The sequence below is a fragment of the Nematolebias whitei genome, chromosome 10 (assembly GCF_014905685.2).
Source record: "Nematolebias whitei isolate Nwh7 chromosome 10, NemWhi1, whole genome shotgun sequence".
NCBI classification, from domain to species: domain Eukaryota; kingdom Metazoa; phylum Chordata; class Actinopteri; order Cyprinodontiformes; family Rivulidae; genus Nematolebias; species Nematolebias whitei.
In genome coordinates this window covers 23,306,182-23,328,186 of record NC_056507.1, presented here as the reverse complement: position 1 = coordinate 23,328,186, position 22,005 = coordinate 23,306,182, and the positions used below count along the sequence as shown (strand labels likewise).

The 22,005-nt window shown below is 37.2% G+C and overlaps 1 protein-coding gene across 1 annotated transcript in view; it reads right to left on the bottom strand.

Annotated features, from left to right (window-relative positions):
- The window catches only part of shank3a (SH3 and multiple ankyrin repeat domains 3a), a 159,180-nt gene that overhangs the window by 69,834 nt on the left and 67,341 nt on the right, over window positions 1-22,005 (bottom strand). Inside the window, exons 7-12 of the mRNA XM_037683201.1 lie at window positions 21,634-21,750; window positions 14,574-14,651; window positions 14,244-14,310; window positions 13,176-13,405; window positions 12,655-12,809; window positions 2,224-2,405 (exon numbers count right to left, since the gene is read on the bottom strand). Of these exons, the coding sequence (XP_037539129.1) occupies window positions 2,224-2,405; window positions 12,655-12,809; window positions 13,176-13,405; window positions 14,244-14,310; window positions 14,574-14,651; window positions 21,634-21,750 (829 nt within the window). The remainder of the gene's footprint in view (window positions 1-2,223; window positions 2,406-12,654; window positions 12,810-13,175; window positions 13,406-14,243; window positions 14,311-14,573; window positions 14,652-21,633; window positions 21,751-22,005) is intronic.

Sequence of the window (22,005 nt, the reverse complement as noted above, 5' to 3'; positions counted from 1 at the left end):
ACCCACAAACAGACAAATCATGTGGTCAGATTTACCCAGTCTGATTTCATTGTAGAGAGGCTCCTCTGGTGTAGCTGGTGATAAACAGTTGAAAGGACATCAACGAGAAAAACACAGATGAGTTTTTAAATGGCTCTGTGCTTAGGGGGTTGGGCGTGGGGCAAAATATTATAAACTACTTTAGACTTGAGGGCCTCTGGAACTCCTAATGTCTTTAGATGTGTTATATTTTACTGACATCTCAACCAACTTGCACTATCAGTATGACCAATGAAAGGTCAAGGGAATAGCACTGCTTATCTTCTCAAAACACTTTTCTGTAAACATTTATTCAAGACAACTGCAGGCTTCACTGACATATTTTACATTTTTCTTAGAAAAAAAGTGCTCTATCTCCCATAGTGAGGAGCCCTACCAGAAAAAACATGGACCAGATTTAGCGTATCGAGATCTTCATTATCCATTCCGTAAAACGTGTTTTCTCTACCTGTCTCTGGGATCTTATAGAATAAAATTAACCAAAATGTGTTTGTTTATCAAAACAAGACTTTTACATAGAGTCTGACCTACCAGGGCCTTAAATTGCTCAACAACAAGATAACAGTAATGCATTTTCCAGTTTATATCCCACAACTACAGAGGTGTGGTAAATGCAAGCTAGCACTGGTTATGATGGTCAGTGTGGCATAACAAGGCCAGATGGTTTACTTGGCCGGATCATGATTTTGGCAGCCATGATATTGTAAGCTTGTTTCCTGTATGTGTCAACATAAGAGAACTGCAAAATGCAGGGTGTTCATGTTAGAGGCAAGGGTTTGAATTCAGTTGCACTGACAAAAAAAACAAAAAAAAAACACTTGAAAGCAGATACATTCAATAGTTGGAGGCATAATGGGCTGCTGTTGAGTCATCTGTCTTACAAAAATAATTGTCACATCAGGAAGCGTCACTGTTTCAGACAAGACAGTAATATTTGGTTTTCTTCAAGAAAACAAGAGCCTGAATAGCAGAGTTTGATTGGTTATAATCTGGTTTTGTACTTATTCTGCAAATGACAGCATTATTTTACATGAAACAGACAAAATGCAACAATAAAACCTACAATAGGAGGTATCCTGATAGACATAGAAGATAAGTAAATGATTATTTATATTTTGCAAATCCAAATTGAAATTCCAAATAGACCCTTAAGCTGTACTTCCTGTCCCTCTGTATTTCTGAAAGGAACAGAAGAGGTCTCAGCATGTGTGTAGCCACTTTCTCTCAAGCCTTTCTTAGGACATGAGGGAACTGTTTCCATTAGGTAAATGTGGATTTGATCCTTGGTGATGCATGTGAAGTGGCAGATTGTAGGGTGTGGGGTCAACATAGAACTGGGTGTCTGTAGAGAGGTGATAAGAGGTAAGGGGAGTGAGAAAATCAGTTTCAGCAAGGAAGCACTCTAAGCAAGCAAAAAAAAAAAAAAAAAACATATGTATGCATATCAACAACCAAGAGTACACAGGACCTGTTTTAATTTACAAGCCTTCTCCAATGGTTTAGTTTGTAGTGAGAGTGCACACAACTCTGAAGTGGATATAAACATAACATGAAATAACTGCTTCATTGTACGTTTAGGGATAACACACTGAGGAGTGGTAAAGGTTCATGTTGAAAGAGTATTTTGAAGTTACCTTCTACGTCATTACAGTCAAAGTCTGGAGTGAAGCATGGATGGAGACAAAAGCACACACAGACACATGAAAGCAAAGCAAATGCAAACTGTGCGGAAAACAGCACATTTAAACTGTCAATAAAATAAGAATTCACAATGTAAACCTCAAACAGCTGTGACACGACTTGGATAGCAACCTAGCAGCCAACAGAAAAGTGAAGCATTGGTGTGTTCTGTAACTGAGACATATGAGAAAGAAAAACTTGCATTTTCAAATTATGCATTAATTCATTCATTCAACCTTTATTCAGACAGATAAATCACATTGAGCCTTGGAGACTCAATTACAAGTGAGACCTGTTTGCAGCAACTATCATGTAAGCCACAAGATGTAATGAAGGTTCCAGGAGATCACTAGAACGGATGATGAACAATAGCATGAAAGCTACAAAATGTATGACGGTAACACTGGAAATGGAAAACATGGATAATTGCAATGCTGAATTGAGTGAGGTAAACAAATCCAGTCAAGAATGAAACAGCATCAAAAATGACAACAGACAACATACCTTTGACCCGTTCCCCACGATTGAGCTGGATCTCTCCCTCCCCCTGCGGGGTGTAGGGCTTGACCACAATAAAGGTACGTCCTGGGACAGCGCTGTAGAGTTTCCGTTTGGGCCTACGGGGACCTATCAGTGCTGGAGGGGTGTGATGAGGTGGGCTTGGGTCCCGCTGCACTGAGCCAGGGCTGTAAACAAACACATACGTTACTGTGGTGATTCCAGGGAGCTGATAACCGAAGCCCGTTGTCACCGACATGGTGAGTGGGACAGCGACCTGGTGACAACCCCTGGTTGTTATGGTTGCCAAGGAGGGATTCATACAGAAGCCCAAATACCTGCCAGTCAACAGTCAGTGATCCACTGGAAAGTCATGAGAGGAGAGTGAACTCCTTCCAACCACTCTTTTCCTTTCACTGTTCTTTCTTCAACATCAAAGACAATGTCCTTCTTCTCCTTTACCCTCTCCTTTTATCTGGACCCTCTCTAGCTCGCATCCTATTCGAGGTAGAAGAAGAAATATGTATATGTAAAAGGACCAGTCCAGTTTTCTTTCCTCTGTGGATCTATCAGGTCCGAGTGGAAGTGCCCCTTAGTCAAACACATCCTGAGTTTGGGTACTAGCAGAAGTCCTTTCTAGAGAAAAAAAGAAATTCCCAGTACACCGTCCCCTCCAGCTGCTTCAGGCTGAGCTACAGATCTTGCCTCGTCCTTTGGTCCTGGTTCTCCTGATGTGGAGGAGAGGTTAGGTCTGCTCCCAAACTCCCGCTCCCTCTCCCAGGAGTCCCACGGCGTCGTTTCTCCTCTCCCCTACACCCCTCGCACATATGCTCACTCACACTCACACACTCTCTGCTGCTGCTGCTGTGCTCCGTGGCTGCCCTCCGTTTTGACGGCTCACTCACACTCACACACCACAAGCCCTCTATGTGCATTCTAGCTGTGCACACAGGCACAAACACAGACAGCCCCCTCCACTCATGCTAACATTGCACCTTCAAAAGCATGGTGTGCGCCGCCACTAGCATGTCGCTAACACGTCGCTGGCACAAACAAGCCCTGGAACACGATTGATCTCCTTCTGCCTGTCTGTCTGAGATCGTGCATGCGCCATAGCTCCCTGAGGCAGGCTGTGAGAGTATGTGTGTGTGTGCGTCTGCATGTACACTTGTGTGCAGCTGGCAAGCGCATGGGGGTGGAGGGTGGGGAAAGTGCAAGAGCTCCAGCCCATTTGGTTTAATTGTCGCTCCTGACTCATTCTCTTTGCCTTGAATCCCTTTCATCTCTACCTCTCTCACTTACTTCCATTTCACCCTTACTTTCTACTCCCTCTCTACATTTCTCCACACTGCATCTTCGTTCTCTTTCCTTCTTTCTCTCTAGCGATGAATTCTAATACAGCAGCAGAGCTCCGCCTAGTCTTCATTCATCATCACCGCTTCTTTGCAAGTTGCATTCAGCATCATTCTACTGCTGGTGTTGTGAAAGGTTTTTTCTCAAGCACCTTTTAAATGCATATCAAAAACACATGTAATACTCAGATATTAATCAAATACATATTTAATAAAAACATGTGCTATTGTTATTGCTGACCTGATTTGAAAACTGCATTTGTCTTCAACACAAAAACAAACAGCAAATTATAAATTTATCGATTCGGCCGATCACAGTCTTACCTCGTTTTTTTCTTTCAAAACCCTTCTGCCATTTTTCTGCTAATTTTATAATATTTATGTTACAACAGCTTTATTTCTTTCTTTTACACTTTCCTTACCTTTTCCAGCCAACTACTTTGCCCCTTTACAACAGCCGTTAGCTGATGACTTTCAAATTACCAAAGGATCAAGATCTAGTATATTAATGTCTAAATCAAAGTGTAGAACATCAGCAGCCACATATCAAGTAGTGAGGGGGTTAGGGCAGCCAAAAGATGAATATACACCTTTTAAATAGTTTATTAGATACACTTTTGTAACCACCAATTAGTAGGTCGTTTTGCTGTATACTTTATGTACCTCAGTTCTTTGTAAAAGGGGTTTTTGTTTCAAATTTACACGACAGCACTGAACTGCTGCCCCCAAATTCTGGGAAACAGCTGTGAGAAACAGTAAATAGTTCTATGTATTACTATGAGAACTGATAACTTAAGAAGCTATCTGAGCACAATTAACTATTTTTAGGTATGTTGTACAGTAAAACACCTAGATTGGAAGAGAGATACACATGATTGGAGACAATAGTCCAGTATACAGTACAGGGGAATTAAGTAAAGTTAATATGCTTTAAGATTTTTAATATTCCTCTGCATAAACTGGTTGTAATGAGTGGGTATTTGTGTTGATACTCATCTCTTGCCTTAAACCAATCACATTTTTCTTCTTCTACAATTAAGATACTTTTTTGCATAGACAGATAACTCAGAAAACATATTTCTATCTGAACCCACAGCTGTTAAAATATCAATATTTCACTGAAACAGTAGATAATAACATATGCAAATCAGCTTGTTATGCATAAACAAACATTTAAAGAACTTTAAACAATAATTATTCTATATTATTTTACTTCAGAGTTCACATATTGATCAATTGAAGTTTTAGTGTCTTCAATAAAAAATAACATTCCACACAAAGAGCTAATTCCATTGATTGTTCTTTTAAAACCAGTGGTTCCCAAACATTTGAGCTTCAGACCCACAAAAATGGTAGTGAAAAAAGCTGATGACCCAACAACTTACTGCTTGTTAAAATCCACAAAAATGACTAAAAGCTCTGATAAATAGAAACTGTAACAACAGTTTTAACATAAAAAAATACAATTTCTAGTCACATGACTACAGTTTTCCTGTAGCAAATATCATGAAAATATGCCCTAAGCTGTAATATTTCAAATCAAATAGATGTTTGGAAACCATCTAAAGACCCCCATATGATGTTATATGACCCACATTGAGGTTCTCACATGGACTTTGGAAATCCACTTAAATCACTGTATTTAAATCATAAAATTGTATTGGTTTTAAAATATTGTACATTGGATTAAAAAAAAGAAATTATTTTTTGTGTCTACAAGAAACCTTTAACATCCATCCATCCATCCATCCATCCATCCATCCATCCATCCATCCATCCATCCATCCATCCATCCATCTATCATCCATACATCCATACATACATCCATACATACATCCATACATACATCCATACATACATACATACATACATACATACATCCATACGTACATACATACATACGTACATACATACATACATACATACATACATACATACATACATACATACATACATACATACATACATACATCCTCTTTACCCACTGTTTCCTGAACAGGTAAAGGGGGTCACTGCTGTCCATATCCAGCAGTCACTGTCCATGTTGTGTTGGACTGCTTTTCATATGGAACACTAAACTTAGGTAAATTGTTTAAAGGTATTATAATTACTTCATAGTGCTCTTGCTTATGGTTCAAGCTCTTATTGTTGAGCTTGTCATATATTAATTAATAAATGTAAACAAAGGTTTGACCTAGAATAGATCAAAAATATTTTTTTAAGGATTTTTTTTATTTTTTATGATGTTGCAATTTGGCTTTTTATGTGCAAACAAGTGTGCGTGCATGCCTATTTACTATTAAATAATAAGCTTTTCCTACTTTTATTGCCTGCTTCATTAGGAGTAAATTCAACAAACACAAAATGAAGGGGTCTTTATGTGCACACAAACCACACATATTTTGACAGAGTTGTGATTCAGTTTCTAACAAAACCTCTGATGTTTACTTGAAAATCAGCCCTATTTGTGTAACAGGAACGGTCAAATAAATAATTTGTACCTTTCACACCAATTATTCAGTGCATTAAAATACAAAAAAAAAAAATCATCTCATTTTGCCTCTGTTTTGATCTCACACATTCATGTAATCACAATGACAAAAATAGAACCTATTGTATTTGGTAGCAATAAAATACTTTCAAAACGATATAGGGAGGTGGCTATCACAGTGTATGGAAGAAAAAAAAAAGCCTAACGCACTGACGAAGTCATATAAGTTATGCGTAAGTTTTGAATAAATTACCAGGATGCTGATCTACGATGACACGTGTGTTATATGGTAATGCCAACCAAACATTTTGCACATTCACAAAAGTTTCTCTGTAAACTGACGTGTTGATGATAATTTAGGCTAAGTTACAGGTATGTGACAGGTAAGTTATGCATTTTGATCACACACATTACAGGTAAGTTATTCTTAAGTTGACATGCTATACTTCACTGTGTGACAGGGCCTTTACTGCAATAGTGCAACAAAATCAACAATTTTGTATGAAAGTTTTTTTTTTTCTTTGAATGTGCTCTGAGTAAAAAAAGAAATACTGTAGACACCTCCAGTCTAAAAAGGATTCTGTAAAGGGTGCAGCGTCCTGAAAGCTAATGCATGGACTGGAGAAAAAATGTCAGATTGTGGGCTGTAAAACGCACAAAGTAAGTAGAACAGTCCCAGAACATTTTTATATACAGAGGAAATTAAGCCCTGTTTTATCCATAGCTGTTAATAAAACTATTAGCTGTTACAATCATTGCAAATAAAATCTAATAGTCCATCCATCCATTTACCCGCTTCTTTTTTTCGCTCGCTGAGGCAGCAGCTTTACCAACTGCACCACCGTGCTGCCAAAGTAGTAATAAACTATATTTAGATAAACTGCCTTTCGTTTGACTTTACTGCCAGAATAATTAAAAAAGTTTAATACAAAATAGCTTAAAGGTCATTGGTAATTTCAAGTTATAAGTTTAAAAAAGATACCAATGACAAAAAGTAGATTTGAAAAATCAAAGGCAACACTTTAAGCCATTTAAATGATTCATAATTAGAACTACCAAGTCTACCAAAATATATTTGAACATTCAATATTCAATCTTGCTGCCTCAATTTGAGGTTTATTTTATGAAATAAATCTAAAGATACATCTGAAAATGTCACTCAATGCCATTTTCACAGATGGAATCAAATTAAGCTGCTCGAGTGAAACATTTTTACGCATGACTGACCCTTGCCTTCTCAAGTAAATGGGTTTTTCCTCAAATAGCCCTGCTCTCTAAGGTGAGATGTGAAGTAATAATCAGTATCACACTTTGCATCATAATGATAATCAGTCTGCCCTTGCCTTGCTACACATAGATGAATCTGTGCTCTTTTTTATTACCAAATGAGGAAACATTTGTGGTTATTGAGAATAAAACAGAATATAAAATGTCTCTCACTAGCCTATATCCTTTTTTTATGGAATAAAAATCCTTACGTGTAGCAAGTCAAATGACAATTTTCAGCTGTGCCATTTCATAGCAGGGCAACAGAGGCTTAGATAGCATCTACACTCCTAATCTTTCATGGCAAATGTCAATTGACTGTTGAAAAATTATTTAAAGTGTCTTCAGCTGCAAAACACTCCGTGGCCTTAATTAGGCAAAAGGAGTTCTTACGAAGCCTTTCAGAGAGTTCTCATGGGTGTTTGCAAGAAAATTTGAAGCCAAGGTTCTGCTCTCATTCACAAGTGAGTCAAAAAAAAAATCAACTTTAGTTGTTGGACATTCTCAACATCATTTGACAACATATATTTAATTTAAACTATGAGCTGTGGTACATACATGTGTCTCAAAGTCTCCACTTCAAGGGAAAAAATTATGAATTAGGCGAGCAAAAAGTGAATGGATTAAGACATGAAGAACTGGACAAGACCATGAAGCAGACTCTGAACAAGAACTGGAAGATTACATACCTACTCTGACCTTGCTACAGGATAGAACTCTCTAAGGATGAGCTGGACGATGTGAGTAACAAGACAAGTATGATGGCTGCCATGCTTAGGATTCAGTGCTTGGACCAGTACTCTTTAAGTTATATAAGCTTCCATTAGGTAAAGTTTTTAAACATCCTGGGATAAATGTTTATTGTTATGCTGATGATAATCAGTTATATTTGTCCATGAAACCCAATGAATCCAATCAGTTACTTAATAAGCATGTCTTAAAAACATAAAAATCTGGATGACCCTTAATTTTCTGCTTTTAAACTCAGACAAGACAGAGGTTGTGGTTTTTGAACCTGAGCATCTTAGGAATAAACTTTGAAGCCATTCACTTCCTCTGGATGGCATTAATTTGGCCTCCAGTTCTATTAATGAAAACAACCTTGGTGCTAAATTTGATCAGGAGATGTCTTAACCCCAACATTAAAAAAGTTACCAGGACTGCTTTCCTCCACCTGCTAAATATAACTGAAATTAAAAACATCTTGTCCAAAAATGATGCAGAAAAACATGTCCATGCATTTATTATGTCTAAGCTGGACTATTGGAATTGTTCTTGCTGGGCGATTAATTGTCTCAGAAATTATTGTTATAAATGATAATATTGTTTGAAATTTGACAATTATTAGTAATTATTGTCAAATTTAAGAAGAACTGTTGGTTAATTTTATTTTGAATTTAGTACCTTTTTTGATCACCGAATGGCAGAATAAGACTGTTTGAACCGAAGGATGGATAGTGAGACAGCGAGCAGTGGGTCTCCTTAAGAAAAATGGGAGGAAGGCCCCTTGACGTGACATGGGCTGTCTCCTTCCTTTTTTTTCCCGGTTCTCAAAATGGCAGATGCTCGGTTTGGTTTGAGCTCTTTAGCATAGCATTTTTCACACAAAGCTTTTAATAAAAATAAACAAATCAGTAAATAAGTTCTCGGTTTCTTTTTGCAGAGAAAAACAACTTTTTACACGAAGGCACATGTTTCAACTGTGAATTTTGGAGCTTTGACAAGACAAGAGGTTTATCCCCAAGGTCGGCCTGTTAGCTTAGCTCGTAGCTTAGCTTCTCAGCTTAGCTGCCTTTACAAATCAAAAAATGCGATTTTGGATGGTTGAAATGGATTTTAAAGCGAAAAGAGAAAGGGAGGGGTCAGTGAAGAGCACCAGAGTTGAGCCTTTTGTCATCCAGTGTCTTCAGTAGAAAGAGAGAGACAAAGAAACAATAAAGCCGATAAATGAAAATGAGATTGATACTTTTAATTTATCATGCCATTAACTGATTTATTGTTTATTGTGACAGAACTATCCCTTAGTTATGCTGCTATAGGCTTAGACTGCTGGAGGACAAATTGACCACATTGTGTGTTTTTGTCTTTATTTCAATAGAAAGCAAACCTGTCATTCTATGTTCATTTGTTTCTCCTTCCTGTCCTCTCAAACCCAGCCGGGCGAAGCAGATGGATGCTCTTCCTGAGCCTGGTTCTGCTGGAAGTTTCTTCCTGTTAAAAGGGAGTTTTTTCTTTCCACTGTTGCCAATGCGCTTGCTCAGGATGGGAGACTGTGACAAAGTGAAGATTCAACACAATCTGCTGGCTTCCTTTGATGGATAACTTTTACTAATTGGCTTTTATAATGTATGTGAATGTTTTCGTACAGTGCCCTGAGACAACTTCTGTTGTGACATAAACTATATGAATAAACTGAATTCAACTGAGTCTTGATAGTGATGCCAGCAGTTCTTTAACATTTGAAATGAAACCTCCAGTCTGTCTTTTCTCCACTTGCACTCAGCTCTACGGACAGCCTGGGTCATGTCATTCAGCCAGGGCTCAAATTTAAGTTTTGGCTGTCTGGTCTTTAGGGAGCAACAGTGTCCATAACAGACAGGCAGGTGGAGAGAAATCACAAGCTGAGTTTCTGTGTATTATTGAATAAAGTCTCTGGAGTGACACACCTCTGATTAAAAACTGTGAAGAACTGAGCAGCAGTGGAGGGGTTAATGATGCAGCAGCTCCGAGCAGCGGTGCACCGTTTAACGGAACTTCAAACAATGGGAACCTCAAAAAAACAAAAAAAACAGGCATATGGCCAGAGAACACTGTATCACAGATCTGCAGGTGAAAAGCAGGCAAGCCAAAGGATAAAACCAGATCCAAGGTGTGTCCAACATATCTTCATCCTCTTTATTGTGTCAGTCTAAACTTTATGTTGAAGACAGGCCAAGCTGCACATCAGAGGAGAAAGAAGGGGTGGTGAGATCCACAGGAACTTACTGGAGTCTGCTGTTGGTTGGCCTGTTGACCAGCCAAGCTAATTTCACACTCCCCTGGCATCTCTAATGCCTCTGGAGTTACCACTGGCATAAACAGAAAGTCAAAGCAAAAACAGAGAAGAAAAAAGTAAAATATTACAGGGAACAAATGAAAAGGATCAGTCTCGCTTGAATGCAAGCAGCCACAGAGGCTGGCTGCTGATTTAGGACTTTACGTGTGTATCTCCCTCTCTTTAATGCATGATGCTGGAATCAAAAACACACTAGAACAAGATCAGCTCTCTGTGCGGAGAAACTGTTTTTGACTATGACTCAGCAGGTGTGGACAAATTTGATTTTTTTTTTTTACTTTGTTTTCCACTGGTCTTTTCACTTTTTATAATTAGCCTCACTCAGAATGAATGAAAACAAGTAATAAGAGCTCTCTGTCTCTGTCACTGAATGTTGTCAACGCCAGCATAGTACAAGAAAAACAAAACTAAAAATGAAAGAGATAAGAAAAACTGCACACTTTTTTGTGGTTTTGTGACACAAAGCTTGCTTGTGGTCATTCAGTACAGTTTATAGATTTTTGAAACAAGTTTTGACTGCTCTGAAGCTGCAACGCACAAATAAACACGTCAGTTTTACTGAAAAGGAGAATGTTCATGTCTACGTTCATGTATACATTAAAAGTGCTGTCTTTAGTGCCCGATGGTTCACTATAAATGAATTTAAATACAGTTTGTTTGTTTATCAAACTAATTTTTCATGGAAATGTATTTTTGTTAAAATATAGTATTTGTTAATTAAAATAAATGTTTTAAAATATTATTAATAATGCCATTCTTACTCGAAGAATGAAAACAAATCTAACAAAAACAACTAGACTGTTAAAGTGAAAGATGGAAAAATAAAATACAGAGATTTATTAAACAAATAATTTGGATTAGTTTGGACTATCTATTTAAATAAGATGTTGACAAATAAGTCCTGTCCACTCTTATGTTGTAGATGATGTCAACTCAACTCATGTATTTTCCATTTAAACAACAGAATTACTGAATTTTGACAGAAATCTAGTTGTGTGGAAAAGTCTGATATACTTTTACAATTATTTAAACAGTTTACATATTTAAGTAATAGTTTTATATACAAGTAACAAAAATAAATGATTTAACAAATCTAAATACAGTACAAGTATTTTTGTCACGTAAGCAAGCATATTATTATTTAAGTCTATCATACATATTCTTTGTCTGTTTTTAGTGTAACAGCGTCTGACGGATGGTGTCAAGTGACAAAAGAGCCTGGTAGAGAATGCTGGAGATGTCTTTGATGCAATTCTTTTGACACTTTCATATATGAATTGTGTGCTGTGTGCAGGTGATGTACTGACAAATGATAAAAACTACACAGTTTATCAAATCAAGTGTCCATAAACCAGGTTAGTTGTTTTATCTTTAAGAAATGATCAGCATCCTGATTTACTGCACAAAGTGTCTAACATACAAAGGACAATACTTTGTTAGAGCAACATCTGACATGCTATTTTAAACAAAGCAGGCTGTTCAGTAACATTAATCATCGCTCCAACTTCAGATACCACAGACTCTTTAATCTCCTCAATAAACTCACAGCCACAAACACTTACAGACTTCAATTAGTCTCAAAGGTTATCGTTATTAGGCTCAATTCATCTGTCTTCAAATATCTTTAAATTTACACAGTTGTGTGCTTTATATTTGTATAATTTAACCAATGCAAATGTAGATTTAAACAATGTTACACTCTGTCTTCCATGCAAGACAAATAGCACATTTCAGGATAATTAACTAAAGCAGGGGAGTTGTAAATGCATTATGGCTCTCTTACACAACTACACCCTAACAGGAGCCTGGGCTTCACAACAAATATACTAAATGTAAGTTCAGAAAACCTTTTTACGATCCTACTTTTCAGAATGTAAATACTGTATTACTGATGGTAAACCATTCACAAAGAATTTTAAATTTAAGCATCGGTTTATGTCCCAACAACCTTACACATGTGAATGAATAATCAGTAAGATTTTGCACTGGCAGGTTTCAGGTCATGTTTATCCCCAAGCAGACTGGAGCAGATGGAACAAGACGCAGTGCTTCCTGGTGACACATCAGATGGAGCTTTAAGGTTTTTGAAATACGGTTTAAATATTACAGTAGGTACATAATCTAAAGACCAATTAGATATTATTTATTTAAAATGAACTCCTGAAAAAGTGTAACATGAATAAAACATGTAAAGTTGTACTGCTTTATAAAGTGCTGTTTGTTGAGTGGTACTGGAAAAAAGGTCAAACATAACTGTGGAATATCCTACAGACCTTAGTCTTCCACGTGGACCATGTCCATGGGGGTAGCCATGGCTGTGAGATCGTCTGGGGACAGGCTTGTCCTCTTCATGAAGGTGATGAAGTGAAGGTGAGCGGGAATGGGAGGATCTGGAGCTGCCAGTACTCTGGAGACTGCTGTCAGGGATCTCTCCATGACGACTCTGATAGAAAGAATGCAGAATAATAAGAAAAATGTCTTGATGCATGCTCAATAATCCAGGCAAATAAATCTAACAAGGTTGAGTCAGGTCCTCCGGATGGATTCTTCTTTGTTGAAACATTTCGTCTTTTATCCAAAAGACTTCTTCAGTCTGAGGAGCTGCAGCAAACAGTCTTATAAGCCTTCTTATAATGGAAAGAAAGAAGAAAAAGAAGAAGAATCTGTCCAAAGGATCTGACTCAAACTTTTTAGAATGCAGAATAAAGTTTGTCATTAATATTATTGCAATTATTCTAAACACATTGACATTTAACTCATACTAACATGTTTACGTCTTTTCAAAGTTTCTTACTTCTCCGAGGCTGCTGTGCTGCTGCCCAAAAGCTGGGAGACTGCGCAGCGAGGGAACAGGGGAGTGACCCTGGCGGCCGCGGACTTCTCGTTGAGGCTGAGGATGGATGTGATCGTGGTCGCCGTTCAGGTTGTTGTCACTCGCAGAGCGGAGCAAAGAGCGCGGTGAGGGCAGGGGACCAATCGTCATTCGCCGACGGTTGGTGTACGAGGGAGTCTCCCTGAAAGGCACTAAGAAGATGAAGAGACGCCGGCTGAAAAGACAGATGCTATGGCAAAATGCAGAACTGACTAAATGTTATGATGGAAAACAAGTTTTTAATCTCTGAAGTCTTTTTAAAGCATTGCCTGGTAGCTTTAAGTACAGAAGAAAACTGCTAAAAACAAACAAAATAACTTTAAGCCAACAGCGATTCTAAAAACTGGGTCTAAAAGTAAAGATACATTTAAATATCTGGGATTTTGCTCACTTTCATTTTTGTATAAGCTGTACTATGATAATGGAGATTAATTTATTTGGTGCATTCTCATATTGAGCAAAATATGTTTGATGGTTGAAAAATTACTAAAAGTAAAACAAAAGACTAAAGAGAAAAGCAAAACAATTGTTCAGTTTTGATTTTAACGATGAATTAAATAATTATTTTAGGTTCAATCTGATTTTATTAATAAATTGCCAGCAGTCCGAGTACACTGTAAGTAGTAAAACAGCCATTTTACATGTGATTCATGGTTTATATGAGCTGACTGTTAAAAGCCTTGAACTATTTGAATAAACATGACTTTAGAGTGAGGTATTACAGCTGATCCACACCAGATGGCAGAGTTTTCCTTCATGTTTTTTATTTTTATTTTTTTTACATAAAATCAACTTAACTGGTAAATGACTATTACCTTAAATCCCTCACTCCACACATAATCATTCTTCATTTTTATTTTTCTGCTGTCTGCTTAATCTGTAGTCAATTTTTTTGTCTTCTATGTAACTTTTCAGGTTCAGCTTAAAATGGATCAGAATAATGTTAAAAGTTGTGTAAACGGAGGTCTGCCTTGTTTGCTGTCAACTCACCAACATCTGATGCTTTGTGCACCTTGATGATTTCTGCTAGATCAAAGTTACCAGCTATAATAGCCACCTAATAGAGGAAAAAGAGATGAGTAAATGGAAGGTAAAAACAAAATACTTAAGAGGCTGTAATAAGACAACAGACATAAAAAGCATTTTCCATCATGTCATCCATTTCTCACAATTCCTGCCTTTATAAACCTTCTGCAGGTGCACCTCTTTATTTTAGCTCGTGTTAAAAGCGATGTTTGTCTAGTAATGCTTTCAACACAAATTTAATTTAATTTGTACATAATCTTGTATAAAATTCAACTGTCATTGAACACAACATACCTGAAAAGCAGTTTGACTATTGTAGTTCTTTATCTCTTTATTTGCTCCTCGGAAAAGAAGAACTCGTGCACAGCTATCCTGAACGACAGAGAGATTTATGTTTATTAGATACTGCCACAATTTTTGACAGAAAATAAAAGATGTCTACGCATTATATCATTTCTCCTGTGAGCTTAAGAGTTAGAGTAATAGCAATATCACTGTGAAGTTAAAAGACTGTACATTTTATAAAAACAAAAGCATGTCTAAATGTTAAAATAGGAAGGTAAATAAATTAATAGTCTACATTACAATAGAAGTTCAGGAAACTACAACATTATTTGAAATATAAACATGTCATTTGAACAGAGTTTTAAAAAGTCAAAGAACAAGTGGATTAATATGAAAATGGGGGGATTTTCAGTGAGTCAGCTATCGCCTAGAGCAACTCTGCAAGCACCGATTTTCATTTCTTTTAAAAGAATCACATTTATAAAACTGTTAAAAAAGACTGACAGGGATTATGGAAAATCAGAAAGAAACTTTCTTGTGAAATCCTGGTTGTTTAACACAATATTCTGAGTCTAAGGAACCAAGAATAGTTTTACTATAAATAATATGGTTACTTCTGCTAGACATTTTGCTGATTTGTTACTAAACACTGAGTGAAAAGTAAAATAAAACAGCAGCAGAGAAGCATTATATATTCTACAACTGTGAATTCACACAGATATAATTCCTTTAAAAGTTTACGGCAAAGACTTTAATGAATTTGTAATAACAAATTTTGTGTTTAACATCAATCTGCAAACATTGTACCCATGAAGGATACATAAAATGTATAAAGTTTAACAGGTATGATCTGTTATTACAGATGACATCACAGTGTATTAAAAACATTTTCTGAAGCTTTGTATTAACTTAACCAAAAACTGCCGTTCTCCAAACTCAACATACCTAAAACACAAAATAGTTAAAGAAGATTTTATACTTTCTGAAAATGTTTCACAGGTCTACATTTGCAAAAGTGAAGCCAGAGCTAAATACACTGATGGATTATATAGTTGAATTTATACTGGCAAAAAAAAAAAAAAACTAATCTTTTAGGAAATCTTTGCATTTGGTGCAATAATTTCAATTATTCTGACAGTTCTACTCTTGTAAGTTCACCAGCAACTGTTTAAATAAAGTAAAGAGCACTAGCCACCACTCATGATACTTGCTTACACAATGAAAATCAAAAATTCATCAGATTATGGTGTGATGCTCTTTTGCAATAGTGCTTTTATTATTACAGATTTGTAAAAACATATATCTCTTTCAACGATGTTGGAGGTTTCACTCTTAAATCATCATCTAGTCTTCCTTAACTTGGGCTATGAAAGCAACTACAATAGTCCCTCGCTACTTAGCAGTTCACTTTTCACGAACTCGCTCCATCGTGGTTTTTCAAAGTAAGATTGGACATGACACATTGGTAGGCCCGTTCCGATAAACAACAAATCAATTAATCGCATGGTAAATGAAAATTATCGATCTCCTTTTCATTTATCAGCTTTATCATTTCTTCATGTCTCTCTCTTTCTACTGAAGACACTGGATGACAAAAGGCTCTTCAGTGACACCTCCCTTTCTCTTTTCTCTTTAAAATCCATTTTAACCTTCCAAAATGGCTTTTTTGGATCGTTAAATGCAGCTAAGCTAAGAAGCTAAGCTACGAGCTAAGTTAACAGGCCAACAAAGTTCATGCTGAATCATCCAGGTCGACCTCGGTAAAAAAAAACTCCATGTCGAAGCTCCAAAATTCACAGTTGAAACCTGTGCCTTCATGTCAAAAGTTGTTTTCCTTTGCAAAAAGAAGCTGAGAACTTGTTTATGGATTTTTTATTAAAAGCTTTGTGTGAAAAATGCTATGCTAGAGAGCTCAGACCACACTAAAAAAAGGAAGGAGAAGACAGCCCATGTCACGTAAAGGGGCCTCCCTCCAATTTTTATTAGAGACGCTGCTCGTTCCCTCACTATCCATCATTCAGTTCAAACAGTCTTATACTGTCATCCGGTGGTAGAAAAAAGTTACAACAAACAAAATAAATTAACCAACATTTCTTCTTAAATTTGACAATAATTAGTAATTGTTGTCAAATTTCAAACAATATTATCATTTATCGCAAGAGACAATTAATCGCCCAGCATAATATGTTATCGTGACAGGCCTACACATTGACTGATTGATGGATGATCTGCACGATCGCCCGGCATTGATATTTTTATTTAAAATTAATTATTTTAAATTATTTAGCACTTGTGTGCAGCCCACCTCTGATGGAGAAGCTTCCTCCTGCAACTAATCAACTGATCTCTGTGCAGAGCGGAAAAATGAGCATGGTCGAGAGTGCAGCCGGAGGCAGAGAGCTGTAATCATGACGTTTTGTGCTCTTTTAGAGCGTTTAGAGTTTAGAAACATTGTAATGCTGATTACTTCAGCAGGATGCTTGACCTACATGTCCTCTGTACCTCATCCTATGTCTGAAGAGGAGCAGTGTTGGCCTAGTAAAAGTGAACTTGAGACTAAATGTTGACACCGTGTCATCTAAAACAATTTGGAGCAAAAACATATTCTGAATAGCTCTAAGTGAATGCAAAGATTTCACTAATTGTCTACCATATTGCAAGACAAGCTTGAAAATTTGCAAATGGATTGTCAAAGACAACATCAAACATATTAGAAAATGCATGTAACGTGGTTTAATAAATAGAAATAAAACACTGGTTCTGAAATTCTTTAAAAAAATTAACAAAAATGTGTACAACTTTACTTTTTCTCGCATCAGTAATTTCTAAAAGATACTTGTGTGTAAATGAGTTGAGCCTCCTTGTGGCAAATAAAAACTCTGTTGTAGATTGACAGACAGGACTGTGTGTTAATACAGTGGCTGATGAGGGTCGATAAGTAATTTAACACTGAACAAAGTGCTGGGTCTGGCCTTTTTCTACAGTTACTCAGCAGACTCTTGTCATTACTCAGTAACATGATTAGGAGCATGAATATGTATGCGCTGATTAAGTGAACATTTGATCCGGTTTGTAATGTCCATGTGGGTTTACTCATCAGGGTGAGCATTTGTGACTCACTATGGATGCACGGAAGCACCCTCTTCTCATAAAATACATAGATGGGGTGTCGGTGGTGTTGAGTTTAGTTTGAGATGAAGACCTGTGTCTAAATAAAAAAGCTATATAAATATATTAATGCTTTATAAACAAAGGGACTAATATTAATAATAGTAATCATTCATGCGCTGTACAGCTTCCTGAACATCCAACTGCAAACCAAAGCACTGATCTAAATTGGTATAATTGTTTTTACGTAGTCAAAACAGCAACTTGCGGAGCTAAGTGTACTTAATCATGTATGCTTTATTAAGGGATATCTCTCAGCATGAATACAATGAATTTCCAATTAAAATTTTGGGTGAAAAATCAGGAAATCACCTAAAAATCAGCAAATTGAAGAGACAATGCTGCAAGTATAGAGAAAAACAGACACGTTAAACTAAAGCAATAACTTGAACAAAATAATTGGCCCTTATCTAATCAATGAGGAAGCCACTTTTAAAGTGAATGACAGGCCTATCTTTTATTCTAGCTGAAATTAATAAGATAATAGAGCCAAAGTAATGCCACAAAAACTCTTCAAGTCGTACCAATAACATGACAAAGATTAAAGATCATAGCATTCATAAAACCGCCACACATTTCTATTCTGCCTAAGAGAGGAATTGGTAATTGATGTCACACACATGGGAAGTTGAGCTATTTAAGTGACAGTTTAAACATTTCACAAGAGGTTGCAAAACTGGTTGCAGACGAGACACCAAAGTTAGAAGATTTTAATTTATTTACATAAAGTGTTCAGGTAGACTAACCAAATCAATGCATAGAAGGGGAAAAAGTCGATCAATCAGATGATGTGAGCTGGGACTGAGAACAGCTGGTGTACAGAGATGTAGGTAAAACCTGACCATCTGCTTCAATGAAACAACCTTTCTGCTGCATAAGTGGGAGTGTGAGTATCATAACAACTGACTGGTTTGATTCCTACAATTTGGAGATTTAATACTTTTTTCCAGTCAGAAAACACAAAACAAAGCAGGGTCAAATTGACATTTAGGACATTTTCATGCCATTTCCCCCAAACTTCCAACAGGAATCCATAACAAAAGGCCTTACTGAGAAAATAATGTGAATGCTCACAATAGAAAAATCTGTCATAGCAAATGTGACAGATGGGACCTTTCAATTTTATGTTGTCACATTTGAGGATTTCTTTTGTCATTAAACTTGTGATGTGACATCTTTAGTGAACATAAATCATGTCTAGTGCAAAATAATAGCATTGAAACACTTTAGCATGAAATAAAGGATTGTCTCAACTCTTCAGGGAGCTGTCCCATTACTTCACTAATTAAAATGATGCAAAATGTATGTTTGCTTGTTGCCCTTTTGCTTTAAATTCACATATTGGATTTTCTCTCATTTGTCTTTTCCTACAGTTCTAACTAACAACCATCTCTGGAAGATCTCTCTGTTAAGCCAAAGACCCTTGCCATGTCCTCATTCACTGCTACCGATCACATCTGCTACGCTAAAAGCCCAGTAAGCTAATGCTAACAGACACACAAACCCAAGCAAAGGGATGTGCATTGAGCCATCTTGTTCTAATGATGATTACTGAACGTTATCTTGTCATTCATCCGCTCTGTTACACCTCTATTTATCTGTCCTTCTTTCTGACACTCTTTCTTCTCTGTATATATAGATTTATTGATCTTGCCACTGGACAACTAATTTCCCGATAGATTCTACAAGCCCTTTTCTGACAGTCATTGTAGATAATCATCCAAGGCAGGCTTGCTTCAGGCCTGCTGGAACCCTGCTATGATGCACAGATTCTCAGATCGATCAGCTTAGCATGATATTCACTGGATGAGCACAGTCAGCCTCATCAGTGGGGACACGCATAAGCTAAGATCAACACACAAGGGGGCTTAAAAAAGTAGAAAATAAACTGTTCTTCCACTTAGAAAGATTAATAAAGGCATCAAAGTCCATGATCAATAATCCAGGTAAAAAAAAATCCAACAAAGTTAAGTCAGGTCCTCCGGACAGTTTCTTTGTGTTGAAACATTTTATCTCTAATCCAAAGGACTTCATCAGTCTGAGGAGCCACAACAAACTCAGTCCCATAAGCAGCACACTCACATAGTGGACCAACCAGTTTGATGGTGATAAGATGGTTTCTGGAGTCCGCCCTCTCCCCTATCGACTCCTCTGAGGTAGCAATAGCCAAAGTGGTTCAAAACACCAAAGTTCATGCTCAGTAATCCATGTAAAAAATCCAACAAAGTTAAATCAGGTCCTCTGGATGGTTTCTTTGTGTTGAAAGAGTTGTGTTGAGTTTATTGTGGCTCCTTTGTTCTAGAATTGCGCCGCTCAAGGTGGCTGCATGTTGGAGCAGCTCTGTTACTTTCATTCTGAGATTTTGCTTTTGGAAACTTTAATTAATCTTTTTCTGGATGTAAATCACATTTTTTGGATGATTGTTTCCTCTGGTATCGGATGCTGTGCAGCTGGAAGGATTTTTACTGAAACTTTTTTAGTTTTGGACATTTGTTATGATGCGTAACCATGGCAACAAGGCAGTTTTCTACAACCAACAGCAGCTGATTAACATCTCAAAAGCTCAAATAATATCTCAACTACAGCACCAAATCTCAAATGAGTTGAAAAGGATGTTCTGTGGACGCATTCTCATCTACCTGCCAGCTGTGCTCGAGTGCCTGACCACTGAGATCCTGGAACTACTTTGTAGCAGGAAACATGGCTCATGACAGTGGAAGGACAGGATCGTCCCTCGGCACCTACAGTTGGCTGTCCACAGTGATGAGGAGCTGAGCAGACTGCTGGGAGGAGTGGCCATTGCTCTGGGAGGAGTTCTGCCCGGCATTTGGGCGGTCCTACAGCCTGGGGGAACCGAGAGAGGCCAGCTGAGTCTGGGTGGACGGATCGGACAGCATCTGCAGCCAGTTTCTTAGGATCCACTGTGGGATGGACCTTTACAAGAGATCCTTCCTGCCTACAGCCATAAGTATCATCTATAACATCTCTTAATGAAATGAGGATAACGAGTTACAACAACAAATAATTTCCCTTTGGGATTAATAAAGTATTTTTGAATTGAATTGAATTGGACTGATGAAGTCCTCTGGATGAAAGATGAAACGTTTCAACGCAAAGAAACAGTCCAGAGGACCTGTTGGGACTTTGTTGGATTAATAATGGCAATTTTTCTACTGAATCTGAACCATTCTAAAGCATAAACTAAATCTTCAGACTAACATTTTGTAATTGTTAGTATTCTAGAGACTGGCTAATCTAAAATGGAGGCAGGCCCCAACCATGTGACTGTAAACATATTTATGTCTTCATAACATGAGTAATAAAAGTACAAATGTAGGTCTCCTCTCCACTGAGAAGGTGAACATGCAATGACTTGAGTCACGTGGATGTGTTACAAACAGTTAGTATTAATTATTGATGCTCTGCTTAACAAACACACATGCACACACACACACACACACACACACACTAACTCATGCTCCTGAGACTGTGGTGTTCTGGTCGAGTTAAAGCTGTTCATTCATCACCACTGAAATTAACTGTGCAATGCATAGACACTTCCCACCACGCACACATACACATATGCATGCACATGTTTCATTTCTTTTGCTGGAAGAGCTCATTTACTGTTCATGAACTGGGCGCCACCATTTCCCAGTGAAGCAGCAGAAAGGCATCTTCTAGAATGCCAAGCTCTCCATCTTTCACTTTGAGCAGCTTCAAACACAACTGTATGCAGGAATGCTCCTCAAGGTTTTCACAAAAATGTGTTTAAGTTTTCACTCACCTCATTCCCTAGTGTTTCTTCTGAACTTTGGTCAATAAAATCCAGGCTTGTTTAAAATGCAAAATCATAACTTTTATGATTTATTGCTGTTATATTTTAGGCGATATTGTTTACCTGGTTGTAGAGAGCACACACATGCAGGGCAGTGTTTCCTGATGCATTCTGGGCACTCATGTCAGCTCCATAAAACAGCAGGTGTTCCAAATGTTGCACGTGGCCATAACGGCATGCCTAAAAGGACACATTGGTGCATTTATTCTTTCTGTACAAGAGAAATGTTAACGGTTAAAGCATGAAAACATGTGAGAAAAATCATGTTTAATCTGCTAATATGACATTATTTTACAGTATCAATGCATTGAGTATGAGCAACTTCCAAATCATAAAATCAAAGGTTTCCTAAACAGACTGTAGTCCCTCTTGATTAGCCAAAACCAGCAGAAATATTTTCATAGCTGTTATCAAAATGTTTCTACTTTTTTCATT